Genomic DNA, 27,118 nt, shown 5'->3' with positions numbered 1-27,118 from the left:
AATGATGAGAATACTTACGGTAAATAGACCATCCCAGACTGGAGCTTGGCTCCCTCCCAGAAACAGTCCAGAGGTGTGATGATGAGACAGGGGTGAAGCTTTTCAATGATCTGAACACACGCACACACACACACGCACACACCCCCCCACACACACCCACACACGCACAAGCACACGTTGGGGTCTGGTCCAATTAAGATCAGGAATTGAGAAATGCATTCTGTTTTGTTGACGCTCTAGTCACCTTTCATAATGTGAAATGAACACCTCTGTGAAAGATCCAATCAACATTTTTTGAATCAGTTTTATCATGCTGTATTTTAATAGATCATGAAGGTGACACTACCTTTGAGAGTCTAAATATGCACGGAAACTCATCAAAATTTGCAAATATATCAAGCCTGGAAAACTCATCAATATTTTTATTTGTTTATTCAGCAATTTTTTTAAAGACAGCTTTTCAAAAAGCAGCCCCTGTTGTACGTTTCACCACGATCTATGAAAAATTGACCTACAAAAAGGTCTGTTGGAGCCATATGCTCGAAACAAAAGGAAATCGGCCATTTTGCATTTACTTCACAAATCAGTGTTGCCTTGGCGACAAAAGCTGCTGTACCTTGACCCACATGAACATATCATGTCAAAATTTCACACATTTGCAATGAGTCTAAGCTTGATGACATCTACGAGTGTTTTCTTTTAACAGTACTGGTTATACCACCGACTAGCTAAAATACAAATAAAAATAAATATAATCAAAATAATAATCTGTTTCTATTTTTTTTGTTTGTTTTGTTTTTCTGCCAGATATTCCTCATATTTGGCTGGAAGTCTAGTTTAACAGTATCTCATTTTGATTGTTTTGAGAGCGGGCTTGTCTTTGATTTTTGCATTATACTTCAAGTCTGCGCTTACTTGAGCAGAATGACATATATGTTACTACATAGTAGGGCTGCCACAAACTATTAATTTGGTAGTCGATCAATCATCAACATTAGTCGCAATTTGTCGACTAATCGGATCATATGTAAATTGCATGTTGCACTAGCAAGCAGCTGCTTATATATTACCATAATTCGTTGATAGCTTGATTCTTTATGTATGTACAAATTAACGAGATGATCATTCAACTTTGATCAAACTTTGCAGCTTGGTTGTTAAAACGTGACTTCACTAGATAATGCCTCCTTAATCCATATTAGATGCTACAATATTAGCGTAGCAAAAAGGACATTGTGTCCGTGGATATTAAACACACACACCGCAACCTGTGTGTGTGCTAACTATAGCTAGCTTGCAGCCAGCGGGGAAAAGCGTGAGACGAGGATTTTTCAAGAGAAAAGCAAAATATGCGCCAAATAAATAAATATATAAATAAATGACTCATTGACTACTTAAATTAATTGTCGACGATTTGGATCGTCGTCGTGATTAGCCAACTAATCTTAGCAGCCCTACTACATGGAGAGGAAGTACTTTAAATCCCATCTTACCTGATCCATATAATGTGTTTCCGTAACGAGTTCTCCTGATTTGTAGCATAGATGTTCCAATTTCCATTGTCTGGAAAAAAAGGAGCGACAAAATGTGGTCATCACACCTAACATATAATTTCAACTTTATACCGTATCTAGGAAAAGATTGCTCTGAGGCTCTGTGTAGAGCTCTTTGAATGGGTGATAATGGTGACACGCATGGGCATTTACCGGTTATAAAGGTAAACGTGAACTCTGCTGGCTCGCATAGCTGACTCCAGGTGCTGTAGCAGCGCGTCCACAGTCAGCACGCTGGCTCCTTCCTGCCGCGGCGTTTGGATCATGAGCTGAGGGTTGAACATGGCCTCTTCGCCGATCTTCTGACGCGTGTACTTCAGTTCCTGGTTCACACGCCCGCCCACTGGGAGAGAAGATAAAGTCATTGTAGCTTAGTAATGTATGGAAAACTTTTTTATGTATTTGTTTTTTAAAATGTTTGATGGTAGAAAGGCTGGGATAGAAGTCGAGCACTGATAAGCTTTTGTATCCGTTGTAAAAAAAATAAAAAAATAAACAAAAAAAGCTAAACAAAAAAAAACCCATCTGTTTCTCTGTGGGGGAGTTGTCTTTAGAGTCTTTTTTCCAACTCTGATATTTTAAAAGGGTATTTTGCCGTTAGGAGAATTGGCCCAACACTGGACAACATTGCAGTTGAGGTGATTCAACGGATATATTTCATTTGGCGTGAAACAGAATTGAATAACATGGGTCCAAAATGTCCTACTGTAAACAAACTGACCACATGTGCTGCAAGTTTATTTTTTAAAGTTTATTATTTACACTTTTCATACTGCTGTTGTATTAGCTCTCTTTCAATTAAACCCAACAACGTGACCAGTGAGTGCGTTGCGTGGAGCATGTGCAAAAGCCACAGACTGCAGGGCTCACACATCATGAGACGGCGCGTGCTGCAACATCTGTGTGAGCGCGGAAATGATCCTTTGTAGTCGTGCAGAGCAAAGCCACAGTCATGTACGCCCGGCCTCAACCTTATCACACTTGTATCTTCAACAACAGCACTTTGCTTACAGCCAGCCATTCAGCAAATCCACATTTGATGCTTCCACTTGAACACGCCACGCCAGACGACGTGGACTGAATATGTGTGTGATAAAGAGGGTGGCGTTCTTCCAACTTCTACTCCCAGTATCATGGTGGGACTAAGCCCTGTGCGTGCGCTCTCAGCTCTCAGCTCACCCTGGCTACAAAAGCTGCCTTTCAGCTCCTTCCGCTGGCCGCCTCCTCCCCAGCACGGCCAAGCTGCCCTGGCAAAGCATCTCGCACAAACATCCATGGGTAGACAAACGCATGCGACTGCACTCGCGCAAACATATCCACAGTCTCATTTCGAGAGGAACGCCACACCACAAGGAAAAAGCAAGGTTAGGGCGCCTACCTCTGCCAAAGATGAAGCATCTTGACCATGCGTTAATCATTAACATCGGAAAAAAAATAACTATTTGGGAAGGGTAACAACTAAGAAATTCATTCCTAATTTAATCAAGAAATGTGCCTGAACTTCAGCACCAATTGCAGAAGTGCGATTGCAGCTTTGCACTTTCATTGTGCCACTAGGTAGCTGTAATAACCTTTACTGGAGCCAAGTTTCCACAATATAGTCCAATTTGTTTAACAACTTATACAATTAAACAAAATACATGATCTCACAGCCGTGCAGCAAGTGCAAACGTAATGTCATGACGCCAATCCCTCCCTCCTCGACCTCCAATCAAGAAGCCACTATAGCAGTAATACATCTAACTGTCACCTTGAAACAAAACGTTCAAATTTGAGAATCAGAATCGGAATGGGCTCACAGCTATACAGCAAGTGCAAATGTAACCTCAGCACAAATAGATGCCTCACGCCCTCCACTGTATCATCGCGCCAGTCGGGAGCTCTAACTACCTTGATTTTTCCACAAAGCCAACAAAATTGACATCACCGCATGCAGCAAGAGCAAACTTAAAATGCTGAGAACAATGAAATAAACTTGCAGTGGTAGGAACTCAATTTGAACCCAGACCACTGCCAAGGCAGAATGATATCATTACCAACCGGTGCAGATTTACACATATAACCAAATAATTAAAAGGTGGACAATTTCTATGCGTTAAGGTTGACTTCCATGCAGTGCAAGCTGGAATCAGTATGGATCCGCATATACATAAATGAAGCCCCGAGCGTGTGTGAAAAATAGGTAACATTTTATGACATCTCAACCCAATTTAACAATGTGGCTTGACTGATGTAAACGGGCATAGATAGAATATTTGCAGGCCGTTGTAATGGCATTCAAGTTAAACATAAGCATGCTTGTTCTGCTGGGGCCGGACCACCCAGAGAAGAGGCGGGGAGAGAGGGGAGCCATGTCTCGGGGCATTAGGAAAACATACTTGATTTCTTTTCATTCCCAAACTACGAGCAGCATTCCCTCGCATGTTTGTTATACTCCTCATGAATAGCAAGCCAAGTCTAAGCGGATCGACATGCGATGACGATACACCGTTCTTCCTCTCCTTCCCAAAAACAGAGCACGCATGGAAGTGATTTGGCTACAGTACACAAGCAGGCTGGCCTGTCTGATACACTCAACACTCGGGAGTTAAAGTTGACCCCCCAGGCACCATTCAAGTCCACTGCAAAGACCAAATTGCACAAATGTGGGAAGAGGCGCATACTATTTAGACGTATTCTGGGACAGAATGTGTTTGCCACCCAAAGTTGGCAGAGCGAATGACGGGATAACTTAAAGGAATGTAGTCGCTGGACAGGAAACAGCACATTACGGCCTCGGGCTCGGAGAATTCCTCACTTCACGAGGTTACAACATTTTTGGGGTCAACACTTACACAGCCTCGGGGTGAAATTAACACCCCAGCTGGACCAGGAAAATGTGTGTGTGTGTGTGTGTGTACACACAGCTGTGTTTCCTCAATGACACATATTCCCATATCCCTTCTCCTCAGAAAACTGCTTGACCCCAATGTGTGGCGGCATCTGAAAGGTGTCCTTGACTTTCAACTACTTCCTGTGTCATCTCCAATCCTCATTTCCTCCCTTTGTGGGGCCTCCCGACACTCACATCTTTGCATGGATTGCTCATATTTTCACTGGTTTGCAAATGGTGCAGTTCGATAAAAAGAAAATATATATATATTAGAGCAAAACAACCCAACATTTTCAAGGACACTCAAAGCAATTAATGATAATCTTGAAACAGCTACACACTACTACGCAGCGGACATTTTTAAGCCATTTTAACCTAGAAACTATTAAGTCATTTGGTGTTTACCAACCTTTATTGGCCGAGACACAAAGAGCATAAATAAGAAAAAAAATCTCAAGACCAGTGTTGCCACAATTACATTAAAAAGTAACTTAGTTTCTGTTTGTTTTGTGACTTTAGTGAGCATTTATGTGTTAGGCTTCAGTTGTGTCCTCCTGTATTTCATTATTCATTAATTAGTTTTACATTCCAATATGTGATGGAAGCACCATGGGTGAGAAGAATGAGCGGTTTATTTAATTCTTGTCAAGTTGTTACGTTACAACGTTCCTACAGTGAGAACGAAATAATAATTTGTAACAATAAGAATTTGTAAGAACGTTGTCTATTACTAATTGTCATTTATATAGTCAAAATTACAGTGGACGTACAGTAAGTAAATTAGCACAAAAGGTAACTGTGTGAGACTTGTTGTGCTGAATGTTGTTGGTTCAAAAAGTCATGCTAGGATAAGTTTTGTATGGAAGAACAAGGTCATCAACACTTCACAAGCAATTCACACAAACAAAGCCCAACATCTTGTCTTTCCAGTGGCTGCAAAGTGCATATTTTCTTCTAGTTTCACTTTCGAAAGGTGAGATGGCCTAAACATGATGAGCCAGTCGCGTAGATGCTCAAAAACTATTCGATGAGCAAGGAGAAAGCTTGTGTGAGTTGTAGTATTCAACGTGTTGCATAACATTAACCCCTGCTCCCCTCTTCTGGATAATGGAGGGAGAGAAAGTGGGCTTCTAAGGAACTGACACTGACCCCCTCCATCACCCCCCCCCTTCCCTCAGACTCACCCTCCTTCCTTCCTTTCAGCTCTGAACCCCCCCTTTCCCCTCCTCCTTTTTACACTCTCCCCTTTTTATGCTCTATTCAAAGCCGGCCTGTGATTGGCCAGATCATGATGGCAATCAGCCCGGCCCCTCTGTCAAAGCCAGAGCCCCCTTTTTCTTCTCCCGCCCTACCTCCCCACCACTTCTGCAGCTTTCACGACAACAAAGCCTCACGCCCTACATGCACATGTTGCACGCTTGACAACGGAAGCAAGGAAAACATGCGCAAGCAATATAAATAATGACATGCAAACATGGGCAAAATGCTAGCAAAATAAGCTTTGCTATAACAAATCAAATAATAACTCATAAAAACATAACTTCAGGGTAGTAAATGATCCAGATGTGGGTGCATTGTTTCACAAGTGTGCTTATACAATATGTGGATTTGCGGATGTTTTTTGTGCGTGTTTGCGTGTGCGGGTGTGTGTTTGTGTGTGCGTCTGTGTGTGTAGAGAAAGGATTAGCTGGATTAGAGCCCCTATCAGCAGAGACCCCCTGTGGCGGGGGAGGAAGCCCCCCGAAAACCAGGTCATCTCTTCGCCACCAAGCACCAGGCGACCTCCCAAGCCCCGAGACCCCCAAAAGCCAGATGGGAAAATGACTTGACATATGCAGAATACGTGCGCCACAATGTGCACACGGAGCCTTGAAGGATCAATAACAGGCAATATGAGAGAATTTTTTGACAGTAAAATCAATTTCATTCACTCCTGAAAAATTGCTGAAGACATTTCAAGGCATTGTGCAAGAGGGGGATAAAAGGCACCTCAATAAAAAACACATTTTCACTCTCCCATACTTTTTTCTTTTATTCCAAGGGCATAATAATAATAATAAGGGTAATATTTCCAACAAAAAGACAAAAAATAAAATAAAATGGACTGAAAAGTGCACATCAGAGGAGATAAGCTATAGTGTGGCTGTAAATCAACGTCCTTCACTGCACGCAATGCGAATAAAATAGCCAAATGACAAAAACCTTGGGTGTCCGTGTCACGCCAGGTATGGTTAACCACAGGAAATCCTCAATATGTGTCTGCTGTCCGTTTGCCTCCTTCCTGCCTTTAAAACCACTCAGCTGCTGCCACCAATCAGCCCACAAAATCATTGCTCTTCCTCCTTGACTACCTTCTACCATCTGCTGTCTCTTTTTGCTTTTACTAGACCCATTAGTTCCCCCTGAAACTCACTTCTTCATTTTGGCATGGGTCGACCTCATATTTTCTTCCATTTCAACATCCTGAAGGTGTAAAGGCCATGTGTCCCAATACATTTTTCCTCATAGATAAATGATGACAACCACTAAAAATCTTGTTCAAGATATTGCGTTCAAGCATTCTTGAGTATGATACAGAAGCCCCCAGGTGCCAAAGAAAAAATATTGTTAGTATCAGTCTTCTCTAGGGCTGCAACTAACAATGATCCATGAATCCGATTAAAAAAGATGTTTCAATTTGCATAGAAAACAGCACATTATTTCTAATTAATCGTGCAGACAAATAAATGAATTATGATTCAGTTACTGGATTGGTCTGAACCATGTTGAAACACAATATGGCAATAATGTTAATCGTTGTTTTCAAATTCCAAGTGAGAGCAAATGTTTAATTTTGATTCAGGACAAAGATGATGAGTCTGCTATATTTACAGTTGTGAAGCTAAAATTCTTCATTGGATGATATTTTACTTTTTTTTTTTTTAAATAATTATCGATTTTGATCATTGACTATTTTGTTAAGTGATTAATCGCTGCACCTTTATACAAATATTTTGGTATTGAATAATCAAGACGAGCCGCCACGCAACCACTCACTGCCAGGAACAGTTTCAAATGGAATGTGTAGCAAGCCACTGAAGACGGTGAATTACTGTACTTGGGTCAATTTTATTTTTGAAGTTGGCTTTCTCACCACGTCGGCAGCATGTTACCGTCATGCAAAGCATTAACAATTGTTGCTACAGCTGGCTTGACTTTTCTTGCCAACAGTGCAAACCAATTAAATGTGTACCAAGCAGAAAAAAAATCCAATTCCTCAAGCATTTTTTGTATGGAGGTACTCAAATTTCATTCCTAGCCTTCTGTATTTACTTCTCGGCATGCGACTGATTCATCCAATGGGACATTGTGGACCAAATACAGTATCAAGGGGAGATTGTGGAGTATGATTGAGCAGTGTCAAGAGCTAAGGAACATCAACATGGTGCACAAATGTTATCTTGTGTGTTTATTGGTGCCAATTGCAGCCACAAATCATTCAAATGGAACAATCTGCTCAACCAGTCGGCTCAGACGCGGCAAATGTCAAATTCCAGCCACTAGAAATAGCACCCTTTGGTACCTAGATCTGCCAGTGGAAATGCATCAATATCAAACAGCGCGTCGCAATTGTAAGTGTAAAATGGGGCACAACAATAGTAGGAGAAGTAGCAGTAGTACATTTTAGCATTTCATCTTCAGCAATAGGTGAGGAACCATTTTCTGGATGCCACTTTAGTTTACATTTCATGTTTAGCATTATGTATTTATGAGCATCCATTCATTTCTATAGCAGTTGACCAAATTAGGGTGGCGGGTGAGCTGTTGAGCCAATCCCACCTGACTTTTGCCTAAAACTAGGGTACACACTGGACTGATCGCAGGGAACGTAATAACAAAAAAATTCACGTGGGGGCGAAAATCAAAGTAAGTTCCCCCAAAAAAGTAATACGTGAATTTGTGCGTTAACTGCTTTTGTGGAATTTAACAATATTCCCTCTGAAATTTTCTTTGTTTGTATAATTACATGGCAGACCGAATTAACTGCCCGCACTGGACGCTTATGGGTCGCGGACTTCATGTTCCCTACCTCAATGCTTCCAAAAATAAATAAATAAATAATTTTTTTAAAAAAACACACATATACAGGCATCATTTTGCGCAAACTTGGTGGGGTGCAGTATAATTTAAAAATTATTCATACTTTTTTTTACATTTGGCAAAGGTCCCTGACATTTAAAATAAAGTGCAGTAGTAGCTTTGAATGAGGGCTCAGCGATGCAGGTGTGCACCCAGCCACAAATATGTGATGAAAGGCCTCACTGAGAGCCGAGACCCCATGTGACCCAGGGTGAAGCCCTCCCCTTACTGCACTCCCCTGCTCTCTCCCTTTTTGGAGAGGAGGGGGAACACCACATGGAGGAAGGATGTAGGAATAAGTTTGGTTTTGAGAGGAAAAATGAGAATAGAAATAAGAAAAGATAAGTATACGTATAAGGGGAAGTGCTACGACATGTATGTGTTACCTCCATGTACGGCAATGAGACCCAAGCCCCTATCACAAATTCTAACACTCGGGATTAACATATGTATGGCTTCTCTCGCCCCTGATTATGCTAATCACCTGTCCGGCCCCTGCAGCCCCTAAAATGGGTGTATTTAGCAGTCGGAATGAGGTGTACATTCACACACTCCCTCAATGGGCAGATTCTTCCACGTTGCTGCCTTCATTCAGGTCTGCCCTCACACCCCCTTCAGTCCCAAAAAAAAAAAAAAAGGTATTCAAGTCCAACGGATTCACCAAGTGCTGGAAGGAGAGCTGGAAAATGCGGCGATTGGCGTACAATTAAAATAGAAGTGTGCCATATGTGAGCACATTGTTGCTCCAGCTCAGTTGGGAAAATTCGTATCAGTGTCTATCAAATTCAACACAGCTGAGTCTCTCCCTGCTGTTGCTTGATTGGCCAACATCCCCTCGGTCGAAGCAGCCAATCTGCAGCAGCCATCTCTCCGTCATTTCCTGGAAAGATAGCCCCCGTGATTCCAGGTGTCCCCAAGTGGCACATTCCTAAAGCGTTGCACAAGCACACTACGACAAATTGTTTTCATTCCCCCCACCAAACTTCTTCGCTTTTACATGACAAGTTGCCGTGGTTACCTCAGCCGTCGTGAATTGAAGGGTGACTTTGAGTTCACATTCATGGACCCACATATGCGTATACTGTAAAGATGTTTCTTTGACAATGGCAATTTCTCTTTTGGAGGCATGGTTTACAGCCACACTTTTAACACCAAGAAGCTTCACGGACCCAGAATTTCCTTCAGGATGAAAATACATTATCCACTTTACCTTACATAAAACCTACAGCCACAAACAATGACAATTTAATCGTCCAGTTATGAACGTGAGTGATTTGCAACTCTGTGACTGACTAGCAACCAGTCCATGGTGTATTCTGCCTCTCACCCACAAGCGAGGCCTTCCGATGGCGAGCATGTGGCAGCTTAGTATGACACCAGCATTAAAACGGGACTTCATAACATTCAGGAAGAGATTCTCATTGCATTCATCCATTTTCTATTGCACTTGTACACTGGGTGAGCGAATGACTATTCTAGCTGACTTTGGGTAAGAGGCGGGGTCCACTCTGTACAGTAGAATAAATTCTTACAGAGTTACAAATGTGTTTCCTCTCATTGAGTTGTATTTGACCATTTTGGAGTTGAATTGCTGGTAGAGAGAGAGTAAAGGCTTCTTTATACTTCCTCGTCCCATGTCCGTGCGTATGTCACTGTGTCAACGTCACACTCTCGCACACCCTCATGCGTGGTTTTGAAAATGTGCTGCCGTTTCACTCCGACTCTCAATGCTGGATATCGGGAGACAGCCACGACATAAAATAATAAAATGTAGGAATCTTCCGCCCACCGTCGTCTCCGCTCTTCCCGCCAATTCTTTTCTTCATAGGGACGAATTTGTCCCTCAAAACCTTCCACCTTCGCCGGCACTCCAACAATTCCATGCCTACGGCAGGAGTTGGCTGTCATGTGGTCATCTTTATAAAAGCTGGAGATGACACAGTCGCTGGTCTATTTGGTCCAACCTGATGTCGTCATATCAGCATGTGACATAACGGACCAATCAGGAGAGATAATGCACGCGTCAACGTTTATGCAGTAACATTATCTGACGTGTGCGCGGAATGTGTTGCAGACGTGTTTGCGCAGGACAACACGTCTGTCACGTGATGCAATGCGTCAATTGTCGACCATGCTGACGTGGGAGTATAAAGTGGCCTTAAATCTTCAGAAGGGCTCAAAATCTTTTCACTCACTCAGTACACGAGGCCCCACCCACCAGTGTAAAATGTGGGTGTTCACATCATCATGTTCTCATCAAATAAAAATAGATTTTAATTGTATGGAGTACAATTAATCCACTACATTCAGTAATTAACTAACAATTAACACTGAATATTTTACTCTCTTTCAAGTGCAGATTTGACCTTTTAGGGTGGGACCAAATATAGTCTTTTTCTGAAAATAATTTTCCTTGATTATAGGAAAATATTCTCTATGAAATGTATTATGTGGACTGTAAACTACAGAGCACATAGGGACAAAAATTAAGGCCTCAACACATCCATCTGATGCAGCCGTCGGAAAGTCGGTACACGCCGTCTCTTTGATGTAACGCGCCACATCGTGGAGTCAGAGTCGTTGTTTTTGACGTCTGGAGAGGCCTATTTAATGTGTACAATCGGGTAGAGCTGCCGGGTTAAAAGAGCACCGTGATTGTCAGTTAGCTAGCAAATCAACACAACGGACAAGAACGGGAAGCGATGAAAGCGGAAATGTGAAATTTGAAGCTATTTCTCAAGAACTAAATGAACTCTGCTCACTTTCGTCTCCTCTATGGACGCAACGGCTGGCTGGACAGAAGAACGCAAAGACGAATTAATCACTCTCATTCACGTAAGGCCACCATTATTGGACATCACAGTCAAAGGCTACGCAGTGACTATCGCTGCCGATGGTATGGAGTGGTACTACTTCTCACTCACACACTGCGGAGTGTTCGTTCTTCATTTTCCGGTCTGAAGTTCCGACTTGCAAGCCCACTCAACAGTTGCCGTGGGCGTGTAGAGACCTTAAGAGTCTTTGACAAACCTTACCTGTGTGTTTTTGCAATGTAGAAGAGAGTCAGAGTATCCGGAGAAAACACACAAAAGCACAGTGTGAACATGCCTAGATATGAATCAGAATTATATAGCAGATATGCTAACCACTGTGCTACCAAGTTGCCTGTTCCCCCACGGTCACAGCTAGGAACAGGTTTGAGTCTTTAAAGAATCTGAATGCAAAGATTCAAACTCAGTACCAGAACTGTGTGGCAGATGTGCTCACCACTAGTTCAACATACTTCCCACTCCATTAAACATCATATAAGAATAACAATTCATTTTCCTCAAAGGCGATGAAGGAAATGCATTCATCACCCTTGCTTGAACGCTCCATTAACACACAAACAACTTGTGCGACATTCAGACACACACGCGCACACTAACACACTGACACCGTCTGGCTCTGCGAAGCCTCGGCAAGAGCGGAAATGTTTTGTATCTCTAAATCTTTACTCGGCGTCACATGTGCATGTGTGGTATCGATATAATTGCCAGATTCTATGACGCCTTGCAGTGGGAATTGCGATTCGAGTGTTCGACGATGTGCGTGCCGGAGCGTCGGCTGGAGGGCTTCCAAACAACTTTATAGTATGCTTGCATTGACAAACACTGCTGCTACTATGCTCAAGCTACAAACACACTCTCCCTCTGCTGTTTGCAGCTTCCTCCACCCCTCTGGCAACCAGCGTTGGGAGGGAGTGAGGTGAAGAGGAAGAGGGAGGGATGGAAGGAGAGAGAGGGGGGGGGGGGCAGAGGGAGGGAGGCCGGACCACCCTGCTCTCATGGCAGGCCTGAGTGTTTACATTGCCGTGGCTCACTCTGTAATACATCTGGCATTCTGAGGCCACTCTCTCCAGCCAGGGATGGAGGGGAGTGCAGGAGGAGTAAAAGAGAGAGACCTTTCTGGCAAAGAGAAGGAGCAAGAGCGGGAGGGAAGGAGGGAAGAGGGTAATTCTCTCCACAGTCTCCTGTGCTCGGTCATTCGCAGGCCTCTCTCTGCTTTTTGAATATGAGCGCCTTCAAGAATGCAAAATGTAAACAGAGCGGCTTGGGGCATCTCTCAGGGTGTCATTTGTGAATGAGAGCGGGAACACCTTCTACTGTAACACACACACACACACAAATCATAGATAACAAGCACTATATAAAGGCAGTCATTCACATATACAATCAAAGCTCCAAAGTTTAACTCCACTCAAGTCATCAAATTTGGAGTTTTGGAGAAAAATGCAACGGAATACTTGGACTTCAGCAAATCCTATGATTCTTCAGTTAAGTAAACTTTTTCTTTGGCTTTTTTTTGTGATGCCACCCCAAAAGAAGACCAGGCAAGTCAAATCGGAAAATTGCATTGAATACCACAGAAAGCAAAATTTAACACATTGCGACATGAAGGAAAGGGTCTTCTCACAATATCAACGATGCAAAACTTTCATTATCCACCACAAAGGACAATCGGAAACTACGGGGAAAATATAAAGGTAAAGAGTGTGTAGCTGAATGCAAAATGGCTAACTATTACCATAAAAGAAAGAGACCAGCTTGCCAACAAAAAAGTATCTGTCCAACTTCTCTTAATAATTCTGTGAGGGTTGTCCAAGATATCAACACAGGAGTAACGGTTATTATGTTTCAGAATAAAAAAAAAAAACAAAGAAAAGAAAAGAGTGATGATTGATTTGTGTAAAAAATAACGTTGTGATATATAAAAAAGTGTTTGTCCTGTCTTGCAATCACCAGAGCTGGGCACTTGACCCTTTTTTGACGGTCTGACCCCCACCTTCTGGCAGTGATCTTGGTAGTTGTCCAGGCTTGACCCTTTGGCCTTAATCATAAAAATTCTTCTTTTGTTTTTTTGCTTTACTATTTTAACGTTATTATACAGTAGTTAACTTTGTCTCACACTAGCACGTATGTGACAGATCATGTGAAAATGGAAATTAAAACATTGGCTTTTGGCTTAAGTTTTATGATAACGACAAATTAATTTCACATTATTTCGCCTGTTTGGAATTGAGAACAATTTGGAAGTCAACCACAAATGGGCGGTACTCAACTTTGGTGGTTCTACTGTAGCTTTTTATGGGTAATGTACACAAAGCTGCTTTCAAAGGAGGGCCAGCTTGGAAAAAAAAAGTGTACCACAGGCGCAGTGTTTCCCCACACTAAATCCATCACCAGCTAGTCTGTACTTTTCATCAACTCAAAGTTTAACACAACAACGCTGGAATGTTATTCCTTTCTATGGATCTTTAATCCACTTTCTGGTCAACAAAATCTGTCTGATTTTGATTGGCAAAGAAATCCATTTGCATGTGCTTTATTCCTTCTATTTGATCACAACAATCAATAAGGGGAAGCTCGATTTTCCGTGCAAAAATAACAAGCATGGGATGTGCGGCCATGTTTGAGTTGCTGCCGAATGAGAGTGGTTGGAGACGAGAGGGAAGAAAAATGACTATAGAAGAAAATAGCAGAGTAAACCATGTCCGAGTTGACCAAAATTCCAGCTCCGCTTTTGCGACCGTGTGTGTGCTCCCATGCCCGTAAAAAAACAAAATCCATATGTGTAAGCCACAATCTCCCACTGCTCATCCGCAAGAAAGAACGTCTTCCACACACACAACCCCCTGGCCTCCCACTGTGCTTACAAGCACAACAACAAAATGAGCACTAACTCTGTCAAGTCAGCTCTCAATCACACGCGATGCAAAACAGATGCAAAGGTTGAAGCCAGGAAAAGATGTGTTGTCCTATCAAATTGTTCTGTAATAAAAATGGACCTATAGGGTCCATTCATGGAGTACAGTGGACCCCCACTATTTGTGCGGGATAATGACCGGGCCAGCTCGCGAATACTGTAGGTAACTGCCATTAGCAATGCACTGACATCCAATATGCGCTTTCCACAAAAACATGGGGTTTGCCCCCACAATTAAAAAAGAAAGTATTACAAAAGATGTGAGCAAAGATCTTTTTAACAATTCACAAATAGGTGTATACACGTGAGTGTGAGGGGGTCCACATTGTATGTGGTGTTATCTCAACATTCACACTTATCAAATTGAATCGAAAAACTAATCGATTCGAATGTGGCCCTTGTGTTTCAAATCAAATCGATTTAGTAAATTTGAATCAATACCAAGCCCTACTCATCTGTCATATTTGCGCAAAGTTATGGGTTATGAGTACACAGTCGCAGTCACACAGCGGTGACTTATTTTAACACTTGTATAACAAGCTCTAAAATGAACCCCCATTATTCTTAGGGGAAATCTTTTGTAATTTTGTTACAGATGCCACAAAAGTTGAAAGGACACTAGGGAGGACCATAAAGCACCAAACTAGTGCGACATTACACAAGGGCAAAACAAATATATCACTGTCACAATCAGGTAAATGCAGTGGCGGGCCGTGCATTTCACACGAAGGCCGTCAGTGAAGTCCTACTCAGTCCGGCTTGAATATATCCCCCTCATATTACCATCATTTATGACACCACTGCTGGAGAAAAAAATATAAAGAAAAGTCACTTACGCACTACTGAGTGAGTGTTGGACAACTTAGCTTCTTTTGAAAGCTCCGTCTTGAAAATGGCCTAGCAAGTGTATCGGCAATTAAATCCACACTTTCCCTCCTTTGGCCATTGTGGTTTAAAAAAAAAAAACAAGAATATAATTTAGATTTTCAAACGGTTGCCAGTTCCGACTTTCTGGGGTGTTGATTCCGCATAGCGCTGCCCCCTCTCAATTGAGTATCCAATCACAAGATGCGTTCATCACCTTTAACGTAAGGCAGGCGAGAAGGTCTTACTGTCATCAACTCGTGATTTGATTGGCTATTGCAACTGTCTATCAACTGTAAAAGTTCCCTTGCGCACACAAAACAGATGCCCGCCCGATTTTATCTGAAAGCCTCGGACGAATAGTGCAAAGTACGGAAGCCGCTCACTAACTTCCTGGGCCTCGTAATGACATATTCTTACGCCACTATACAAACCAGTTCATTGTGCATTGTTCGAAATCCCTCACAGACTATCGTACACTGACGACCTCCTGTCATGACACAGCAAATGACCTCACATTTTACAACTGGTATACACACACTTATAAGCAGTACACAAACAATGACGGATGACAGCTGCAACCTTTACTGCATTTCAACCCCCACATCGTAAGACCACCATCACCCTCCTGTTCACTCTTTCCAAACCATCCTCCAGCCTCCTTCCCTCTGCTGTGAGTCTTCACTCTGCACCCTGGCCACAGGGTGAGTATCAGGTGAGTTTTTAAATAGCGGGTGCCTCAACGAGATGACCTCAGGATCCCAAGGGTCTACCCCTGTGGCCCCTGGCCTCTATACTATGACCCCCCCCCCCACACACACACACACACGCACATACACAGAAAGTACGCCAGGGGCATCACTTTTAGGCAAGAGCTTAAAAAAATTGCAATCCAAAGTCTCATGCCCTTGTCCATTCCCTTAAGTCATAGGTCACGTGACCACAAAATAACTAAACTCCACATTTGTTTAAATAAATTTTTCCTCAAAGGTTGGCAGATATTTGGCTATTATTCGGGTACCTCTATATCTATTATGGAATTTTAAAAAATTAATCAGTTGGTACAAATGTTGCAACCAGGAAAACGTAGCTAGCTGTGTTAGCGTAGTTAGCTAAGCTCGCAAAAACCTGAGATAGTAACTATGCTTCAACTGATTAGCAGAACATTAGCATCGCAGTTGTCCTCATTACAGTCTGAGGTAAGTGGACGTGTGCTTGTGTGCCTATTCTATTTTTATTAAAAATGACCGTGCGGGTATCTTCAATTAGAATTAAAAAAAAAATACAATGAGCAACTGGTCATTGCAAGTTCAAGTAATTAGCTTAGCTAGCTAACTAACTAAGTCTCATGTTAGAATAACATTCTAGTTATCACGGTGAATAGGTTAAAAGCAATTGGCCCATGTAACTAGGAGCATATAGTTAGTCTCTTTCGCTTTGCTACATAAATACAGTTGTATTGTATTGCATTTCCATCAGTACCAATGAGAAACATTGTTACATTGTAACGGAATGTGTCAGAGGGTCATCTTTGGAGCCCATGCTAAAGCTACATGCTAAACACAGCGCGGCTTCATCCTCAGTTTCAACTCCAACCTCTGTGGAAAGCTCCAGCTTCAAAAGGCCCATTTGCAAATTCTCTCCTCGCCAAACCCCCTCTTCACTCTATTCCCACCCCATCTGCGCTGCCCAGCCTGAGCCACATCGTCTTCGAACACGTGAGGGCCCGTCCTACAGGAAGGCCAATGTTTATGTGATACTGTTTTAATTAGAGGCAGGTGGCGCCGCTATTTTCTTTACAATTTGGCCTGCGTGTTGCCTGGACCCAGAATGCCGAGGGATGGCTCCGTTTTCCATTTTGCAGCCGGGTGGAGCTCTTATAAACGAGGAAAGAAGAGGGGGTCTTATTCCTACTCCCCGCTGCATCATCGTGGATACGGCTTAATAGTGGATAATCGGGAAATCCAACTCTGCAACGTGATACTCGAAAGATGAGTAGAAAGCCAAGTCAGCTGGAGGTCGAGGACAAACAACAATACTACAACTTCCTGTTCCAGCAAATGACTTCCTGTGAGTGCCATAGTTGGCATAAACATGGCATTTATCCACACTGCCGAGGTGGGGAGAAAGGGTGGAATTGAAAAAAAAAAATCCTCTGCAAAATATTTGGCTCAGAGGTTTGACACATTCACCTCTTTGTGTAAGCAAGCGTCTCCGTCTACATCACTCTCTGTCGCTTTGTCTAATAAACACAACTTCCTGTGTCAGAGTGCTTATAAACATTGTTGTGAGTAAGGAGGCTAACTCGAGTAAAAAAAAAAAAAAAAAAAAGGCAGCAGCCTGTGATGGCCCACATGTCACCAGGACAGATACCGTACATCACAGGGGAAAACAGAAAAAGACTCAAACTCCAAACATTTTACAGCAATCAGGCCTGTTAATATGGTATATAATGAGAAATTTTAAACATTTTGAAAATATGGTCCTGTGATTGGCGGGTATAGGGTCCAGCTCACTTGCCATCCGAATGAAGACAAGAAACTCAGAGGTTACATTTTCGCATACTGTTTCATATAAAATTGCACATCATTTTTCCAAATTATTAATTTTGGGCAACCTTTCTACAAAAATGCAATTTTGCTGGATGTTCTGAATTATAACTGTGGGTTTAGTGCTTTTCAGGTATTACAATAAGCAATAATGACAATGGAATGATGATAAGGACATAAATCCAGTAGCGAACAGATACTGAACAAGATATTGTTTCTCGTAAGAGGACAGCCGGGGTCCTCATGTCATACGGGTGAGTAAACCAGATTGTAACATTTGAGGATAAATAACTTTTGCTGTGCCTTTGCTCTGGATGTTCCATTTTACTGGACTCGGTGCAGTAGTGTCTCCTTTCATATAAAATGAGCACATTCTGATAAATACTGCAATGACAGGAGACCATCAACCTGCATGTCTCGTTCTATGCACAAGGGGCTCAACACGGGGGCGGGGGGCATAATAAATCATACAAACTGTATACAGTACTGGTAACAACAATGACATTGCTGGGTTTGAAAGAAAAGTTAAAAAAAAGAAAAGATGTCCCTGGAGGTTGAAGCGGGTGCATGTGCGTCCACGGGCCCACACAGCTTCCAGGCGGGGTCGATCACGGGTCGGCTGCGGAGGGCAGCTCCAATTGAAACATAAACAACCGCTCCATACGCTCATTCCCGCTCTCCTTGCTCTTCGGATGACTTGGCCAGGACACCCCCCATCACCACCGCCGCCGCACCAATGCACGGCGTGCCACGGTCCAGGCAGAACTAATCTATCCCTCAGCTGTGTAGCGTAATCTAAACAAACACATCTCTCCCTACCAACATCTGGAACCCCTCACGTACGGGACCTAGGAAACCACTGAGGCCTGGTCTTTGTGTCCATGTGTGTTTGAGTGTACAGGTCAGTCAGACAGTAAAAGTAGATCATGTAGACATCTAGCGGTAGTTTTAGAGCATCTGATGCTCAACAAAATCAAACTCAACAAAACAACACAAACCAATCACTTTAGACTTGAACGGGTTATTCTCAAGCAACTCAAATTAAAAGCTAAGAACTTAAACACATGCTATGGCGCAATCATTGCCGAGCTACTCAAATCCTGTAGGTGTCGGTAGTGTGCGTCATCTGTGAATTTGGAATGCTCATAATATTGCTAACAACAAAGCAATGTGCTTAAGTTACCCCCCAAAAACTCAGATCAACTAATCGCGACAACGGACAGATTATTCCAAGGCTTTTTCTGGCAGCTTTACATTGACTTCAATGACACATTTGATTATTGTTTAATGTTTGAATATATTTGTACTCGGTAAAGGGTAATTATGATTAAAGGATGAGCCTGGGACACCCTGATTCCAAATGAAACTCAAATAAATGCACAGTTGGATAAATCCACACAGTCATCCGAATAGTCATTTGAATCTCTCCAAAATATTTTGGCACATCTATTTCTGAGGTGAACAATGCTGTATGACCACATATTCTTATGCCGCTGATGGATTATGGAGCCTCTTAAAAATCAAAGAGCCACTGTACATTTATCCCATTGTTCCCTGCATCGTAAAAAATGGGTAGTGATAAAAAATCTAGTAAAGTTTTTTTCACTCAGACATTCAAAGTAAATTTTACAAGAAGAGTTTTTGAGTAAATTTCACGAGTATCTTGGTATCTTCAAAAGGAGGTCAAAAACCATCGCTTTGGTAGGATTCCGAGGTTTGCACCTGACACCAACAATATACTCGCGGACCTTAGCAGCGGCATGGCTCAGGTGTAGAGCAGCTGTCTCTCAACATTGAGGTTATGGGTTCGATATTCGATCGCGTCGAGCTCCTTAGCGTATAAAATGTGTAAACAAAAACGTAAAGTGAGTTCAACCTTGGACAGACTTTTTAAATTTAATGAACGTGTAAAATGTACTCAAAAACACTTCCTGCAAAATTTACTTGGAATTTCTGAGTGAAAAAAACTTTAGGAGGATTTTTCAAGTAAATATGACTCCCCATTTTTTACAGTATGTTTCTATTAAATTACGGGACACGCCACCTTATGACTGCATCCTTTAGTCCAGGGGTGTCAAACTAATTTTTGCGGATGGGCTACATCATTGTTATGGTTTCCCTCCGAGGGCCTTTAGGAGTGTGACGGGTGAACCCATATAAATGTATGATCACCTGACATTATTACCTATACACAACAAATTCATTTTTGAAATCAGAACCCAGTAAAGTACCGGTAATTGTTTGTTCAAAAAATTGTTTTAATTTATTTTGTAGGAGGAGGATTGGAAAAAAATACATGAAATTATCTCTAATCAATGTCGTTAAAAGTGAAGAAAATGTGCTGGAAACAGGAAGTTGACACACACAATTTGCCCTTCGTGGGCCACATAAAATGAGGTTGCGGGCCAGATTTGGCCCCCGGGCCTTGAGTTTGACACCTGTGCTTTAGTCCATTTCCGAGTTGTTTGACTGCCATCCCGGCGATATGCAATCCCATCGTTTTTGTATATTAAAAGATGGACCACAGATTTTTGCTGGTCTTCACAAAAAGTTAGAAAAATACTGTTCAAGTCACAAACCTGAGCACACTATAGTTTCTATGTCCATGAAATTAACATGACAGAATCACAAATTACAAAAGTGAACCTGAATTTTTGGCTATCTTAATTCCAAAACCATTGTTGCTTAATGTATACGGGGCAGAAAAAAACGTGGTCTTCCATTCATGAATGGGCCAGACGACTGTGCTGGAATGTGGATCAAAGGAAAAAGAAAAAAAAAAAAGCACAGCCGCTGGCACCCCCCTCATGCAGCACCTCCACTCCAACAACACCACCCATGCACAACCTTCTCTCTTTTTTCCCACTAAATCTTTCATTACGTATATTTTCTCTTTGAGCAACAACAAGCGAGAGCTTTATGATCTGCCTCACAAACATGAGTTCCTGTCCTCACTAAAGTAGCTTCTCCCTCTCTCTCACTCTCTCTGATTTCCCCCCTCCCTTCCCCTTGCAGCCGGAGGCAAATCTTTTTGGAAAGTTGAGAGCTGTCCAAAACGGGACCACACACACAGTCTGTGAGCATTCAACTGCTGGGGGCAGGCACACACACTCTGAGACACACACACTCTCACACAAAATGGCGGCTCGGGAGAAAAAAAAATTGTCTCCCCCAAAAAGCTGCTTATGAACTTAATTACAACTTTAGTGTATTTGCAGAAGCGGGGAGGAGCTTCTGATGATCGCATTTATTCCAAATGTTGAACTGAAACACAATAAACAACATGCAACAATGTGGCTTTGTTTGGTGAATTCCGTCAAAGCCCTCAACTCGTGAAAAAACAAAAAGATGGAATCAAGAGTGTCTTACCTTCCACCCAAAGCTTCTCCACATCCGTCTCCAAATTAGCTGCACGTAAGCCCACCGCGAACGCTCCGAAAATCATTAGGCCCACCACCAAAAACTTTCCACAGTTCTTTTGTATGTAGCAGCCCAGCCTGAATAAAAGTCTTTGGAACTTTGCTCTCAGCCATAGCGGTGCTTTCCTCCCAGTCGCCTTGCCCTAAAGAAAAAAAAAACAAGGACAGCAAAAGGGCAAGCATTATATAGCCTGATTCCATTCAGAACCAATGCACTTACCTGCACAGGTGAGTGATGCACAACATTGACTGCCTCTGCCATTGATTGTCTTACAGGCGTTGAAAGGCTCCCTTAGTATCAATAGTAACCATTTATCCTCGGTAGATAACCTAAATTTGCACCTAAGTCGCGCCATAGTTCATCACTAACCTACCCAAACGAAGCAGTGAAGTCATAACAGTAATAATAGAAAGTATGGTGGTAACTTAACATGCCTTCTTGTGCCACGTGATTAAATATTCTGAACAAACTAGTTACCTTTGTCCAGTTTGTAACTTTGAAACATTGTACGTCAGGAAACCAAGGATGGAGTTAAACCAAGACAGAGAACTAGGTTGGGGGTAGAGTGGACCGTCGTAAGTGGAACACAATCTGTTCTGACACATTTGAAATTATTTTAAGTGATACAAGTGTTGCTGTCGTAAATCATTTGTTAATGCTACAGGTGCTGCTTTAAGTAGTTTTAAAAAACATTTTGTACTAGTAAAAAGAGAATTTAAGCATAGATTTTTAAGACTAAGCGTTACTTAATAAACATTGTATTGTATATTCACAAGTGTATTGAGGATCTACTTGGTGAAGGTAATTTGGGCCTATAACTAATATCTGATCATATTGCTCATAGCAGCCATATATTCACTTTCCTGCACTGGGGCGTCAATCAAGAAGAATAGAATAGAATAGAAATCCCTTTATTGTCATTGTACTCAAGTGAGCAACGAGATTAGAGCAGAGAAGAAGTAGATACTAAAATGAAGTTGGAAAGTAGTTTGACTTTTGAGGCATCAGTTCTAGTTTAACTCAGTTTTAACAACCTTTGGGGTGTCCAGGTTTGGGGCCTCCGTTGCATTTAAACATTTAACAGTAAATTCAAGCAGATGAAATTGCAAATCCTATAGAATATGTACTTTAAAGCAGCACTTGTGACACTCCACAGGTAACTCACACATGCCGGAACACACCACAGGCACAATTGCAAAGAAGAGTAACCGAAAACGACAGCGACAGTAAGTACGAGTCCAAAAGAACGCTTGCAGCTGGACCGCCAGCATGGATTGATGTGATGCAAAGGGGGGGAGGCAGAGTGGGGGGAGTTATAAAAGCTGTCAACTTTTACAACATGATGCAAATGGAGGATGCGTTGTTAGATAACATCAACAAATAGCATCCCATTTGAGAGCAGACGCTTGCACCGGAGTAGGCATCAGCGTTGTGCAATAAAGTGCAGAGAAGGCTGCATTGCATTGCTTTGCATGTGGTCCAAGTGGTGCTGGCGAGGAAAGCCACATGGACTTCCACGCTGGTGCACAACACGCAGGCTTTGGATATGACGACAGAACCTTGTGTGTTTGGAAAACAAGAGGAAGGGGTCCAAACAAGCTAGTGCTGGAGCGAGTAGAAGGGGGTGTAAGCAACAAGCCGGTGGACGTGGGTGTTCTGTGTTTCTAAATGGAAATAAGTACCTGGGAGATCTGTTCCAAAGCAAAGCCCGCGTCGCAGTAGCTCGGCCGCTGCAGGTAGTCCAAATCTGGCGGTGGAGACGGCGGCTGCAACGGCGGCGGTGGCGGCGGCTCGCGGCTCGAGTCCCTCCGGGTCCTCCGCGTTAGCCTCGGCCGGTTGGGTTCTCCTGTCCCCGGCTCGGGGGGCGCACTAGCAGCCGAGGCCATGTTGCGGGGACTGCGCGCTGCTTACCGATTCCCACTTGCGATCCGACAAAGTTTCACTCGGAGGGGGGACCTCATAGTCCGCTTGGAGAGGGCGAGTCAAAGTAGTGCGCGCCGTCCATCCCCACATCGCGTGATCCGGTAAGGTCTCCTCTCCGCCGCCTTTTGCACCGCGTTTTTCCGACCCAGTCAGGCACAACGGCAACAACAAAGCGGGCGAATAGAAAACCACAGGAAAACAACAAGAGTGTCTCTCAGAACGAGCCGCACACCAGATCGCTGGACGCTTCTCGCTGCATTGTGCGGAGATGTGTGCTGCTGCTCGTCTTCCCCTGGGCCGCGCGTCACGGCCAACTCTGACTTTGAATAGAAGAGCAGAAAAGGAGCTCGAGGAGGAGGAGAAGGAGAAGGAGGAGGGTGGAAAAGGAGGGAGAAGGAGGAGGGTGAGGGGCCCCGAAACACACGCTCACACACTCATACACACAAGATCCCGCCTCTCGCCGCTGTCACACCGCACGGTTTGCTCGCTTCTGATTGGTTCCAGAAGGGCAAAAATTACTCAGCAAACACGACTATTATTAGCTGCTTAGCAACAGCTCGCTAAAGTAAAGGAGGGGAGGAGGACCACCCAAGCAGGGAGGGGACGTAGGGGTAAGGTTGAGGGGGGTGCATGGGGATGCCCAACCAGCAGTAAATCCGCTTGTTCCATGTAGTAAGGTTTAGTATATTCGGAGGGGGTTAACGTTTATATTAAACACGAGTCACCCCCTGAGAGAAATCTACAGTCATACGCGACTTAAAAAAAAGTCAAATTTAGTGCTTAGTCAAAACATAATCCTGCTGTTTCATGTTGTTTAGCGCTGCAGCTAACTTTAGTGTCCAATTGACAAACGTACTAAACAGTACAACACGCACATACTGTAACATCACAAACCATGAATCTCAAAAACTTGACAAGAGCCCAAAATAAAAGTATCATTGATATGATATGATATATGATATTTTCTGTTCTTTTACGTGTAATTTGGCCGTCTGGATAGCATTTAGTAGCTCTAACAACTTCGTTTGTTTTGCAAGTGCCTTGTCGGATTGGTTAGTAATTTACATTAGCGTCACCCGCAGGCCATGAGTGGTACTACAACAACCACATTTCTTTTACTACTACTACTACAACTACTACTACTAATAATAATAATAATGATAATAATTATAATAATAATAATAATAAATTTCCCTATGTCTAGGCACTTTGTCCAACTCTACCAGAGGAATTCCAAGGCATTCTCAGACCAGCCAGGAGAGGTAATCTCACCCACGTATGCATCAATGCGACCTCCTCCTGGTGGAGTTAACATGGATCACCTCACCAGAGAGACGTCCAGGTGGCATCCAAATCAGATGCCCGAACCACCTCATCTGGGTCCTCTCAGTGATGAGGAGCAGCGGCCCTAATCTGAACCCCTTCCGGATGACCAAACTATATCTCTATCTCTCCCTATCGTCAAAGAAGAGCCCGGGCACCCTGCGGAGGATACTCATTTCCCCCACTTGTATCCATGATCTTATTCTTTTGGTCAAAACATACCACACAGTGGGGACCACCCATGAGTATTGATTTGTGTTAAAAATATGACACTGACCACATTTCGACATAAGAATTTTCTGTCTGACAGTTGCAACATATTTAATTTTGACCTGAGTTCAAGAGCCAATGATTGTCTCTCTCGCTCGCTAGTTAGAAACTAACCAGTTGATTCACTGTTAAAGAGAGTTTCTTCTATACTTGTTTGGCATATTTCCGTCCCCATTGATTTTGGCTGGCAGCACCAAATTAACTTGTGATTTACATTTCCCCCACTAGCAGAACTGGAGCAGTACTGCATCAACCACATTTCAATGGTGGTTTGAATTAAATTTTGAATTTAAGTTTCCAGCATATTTTTTCATGTATAATATTAATATTAGCCTGAGCTGGGATAGATAAAAATGCTTAGTCATTTACTTTTCACTTTCACTTTACTGTGGATATTTTTAATGTAATCCATTAATTTAGTTGGTAGTAAATTGGTATAAAAACAATTTAATCTGCATGGGCCCTACTGCCCACCCAAGGCAAGCCCAGCTCAGCGGGATGTAACTCTCACAGGAGTCACATCCGTTTCGGAGCATTTCTATGCGAGGCATGCTGTTATCAGGACGGTAATGCAGCAGGAGGCCATCACGTTGCGAGAAATGTGAAAAAAATGTCATCAGCATTAATTGGAAAAAAAGCATAGTATGGCGGCTGTAAAGATATGACTGTAAAATGTGCTGGAAGATTATATTATGAGCATCTCAACTAATAGAATACACATGAGATTAACAATTAACTATTTGCGGGGGACAGGAAACAAGTCCAGCTGCTAACAATGAAAAACCCTGAGTATCATTGCCTATAATTTTACACAGTGAACACCAAAAAATCCAAACACTTCAATATAATTAAAAAAAATAAATCAATTGCTGATAGACAGGCCCTATTCTTGATTCTTGTGCCAAGCAGAAGTCTAGCACAAAGCACAGTCTAACTGTGTGGAGTTTTCTTTCTTTTGGTATTTTGCTAGACTTTGCACTAGTAGAATTGGGCGTAATGGAGTGTTTGGACCTTTATGCGCCGTTGTTTGGATGGAAGTAGTCTTTTCCCGGCCAATTGTGGTGGGATCCCTCATTTACATAAAGGTAGAAAACCTCACACATGCACAGGGAGAACATGCAAACTCCTCAAAGTAAAGCCAGAGCTGGGGATCGAACCTTGCATGTCTGTACTGTGAGGCAGACGTGCTAACCAGTTGGCCACAGTGCCGTCCATTCTCTGACACAACTAGAAATTCTGCTAAATTTGTAGCTCATCACGATTTTCAATTTGCCATCATGGTAAGAAAAGTTGCTTAATACAAAGCTGCTCAGTTGTCAACACTGAATAGGCGCTCACTTCATCACGTCATGCAAACCAAAGCTGTAATCAACATTTGCGTAAGACAGGACTGCCCCCAAAACGACATGCTTTTCACCAGCCCAACTCACTTTTTTCTATCTTTTGTGTATTTTTAACAGAAAATGTCAGAGGCCTTAGATTACGACAGCTGGAAACGGTTTAATTTGTAAAGTGTATAATATATATTTTAAGATTTGTTGACATTTCTTTAGCACTATTACTCAAGTGTTAAACATTTGAAGGTAGTGGTCTGTTCCAGGTTACATTCTTGTAACTTGACTCATCAACTTGAAGCCCGAAGGTTTAAACATTTTGTAGTAGAGTCAAAGCACTTGCACCACTTCCTGGATTTGTCATCATTCATATTTATCTAGTCCTCTTCCAGATCGATCCGCATGGATTTCTTAATGAGGTAATATATGAAGTATGAGCTGGAGCGCTTTGGGCTCATGTCCCAGAATGACTTCATTAGCCTATCACCTTGGCCGACCCCGGGTAGGGTCATATGGAGCCCTTGAGGCTGGTGGCTGGAGTGCGGCCATGGGAAATGATGTTGATTAACGTGCTCGTCTAGTTATGATTTGTAGGTGGATAACAGTTGACTGTGGAGGAGGGCCAACATTTTGATGAAGCTTAATTCAAACAGTTTTGGTCATTACAATTGCAGTAGAATAAAACATTTTCCCACGAATACAGTTTCACTCGCCCACCAGGGATAGATGAAACAGTGCTAAGTACTAACCAACGCTGATTTATTCTGAAATATTATATATATATATATATATATATATATATATATATATATATATATATATATATATATATTTACATATATATAGAAATATATCTATGGCCAGGCAGAAGGGTCAAACAATCTTTATTTTATTTATTAAAATATACAATAATTTAAAATCTAGGTCGTTTGTTTTTTTTTATTAGTTGTCAAACCAATTCAGAAAATGAAATTTTAACCTTGGAATGCAACCCCCCCAATACAAAATGTGCGGCTAAAAATATTACTGATAAATTGCAATTTATAACAACTGAACTAGCAAAGAGTGATTTTTATTTATTAATTTATTTTTACGATTCGGCTCGCTGGAAAGTTTAGTGTGGTCTGCACAAATACAAAAAGCCAT

General features: G+C 42.4%; 1 protein-coding gene across 2 annotated transcripts in view; it reads right to left on the bottom strand.

Moving 5' to 3' along the window:
- The window catches only part of ptch1 (patched 1), a 63,201-nt gene extending 39,761 nt beyond the window's left edge, over nucleotides 1–23,440 (bottom strand). For both annotated transcript variants that reach the window (XM_088295093.1, XM_088295102.1), the window contains exons 1-5: nucleotides 22,805–23,440; nucleotides 21,072–21,264; nucleotides 1,707–1,896; nucleotides 1,494–1,563; nucleotides 19–110 (exon numbers count right to left, since the gene is read on the bottom strand). In XM_088295093.1, coding sequence (XP_088151219.1) covers nucleotides 19–110; nucleotides 1,494–1,563; nucleotides 1,707–1,896; nucleotides 21,072–21,264; nucleotides 22,805–23,008 — 749 coding nt within the window. In that variant the 5' untranslated portion in view covers nucleotides 23,009–23,440. The remainder of the gene's footprint in view (nucleotides 1–18; nucleotides 111–1,493; nucleotides 1,564–1,706; nucleotides 1,897–21,071; nucleotides 21,265–22,804) is intronic.
- Nucleotides 23,441–27,118: the final 3,678 nt, after the last annotated feature.

Source organism: Idiotropiscis lumnitzeri, chromosome 1, assembly GCF_059441095.1.
Source record: "Idiotropiscis lumnitzeri isolate Australia: NSW breed Sydney's pygmy pipehorse chromosome 1, RoL_Ilum_1.0, whole genome shotgun sequence".
NCBI lineage: Eukaryota > Metazoa > Chordata > Actinopteri > Syngnathiformes > Syngnathidae > Idiotropiscis > Idiotropiscis lumnitzeri.
The sequence above is the reverse complement of the archived record's forward strand: the minus strand, read 5'-3'. Positions and strand labels throughout refer to the sequence as shown.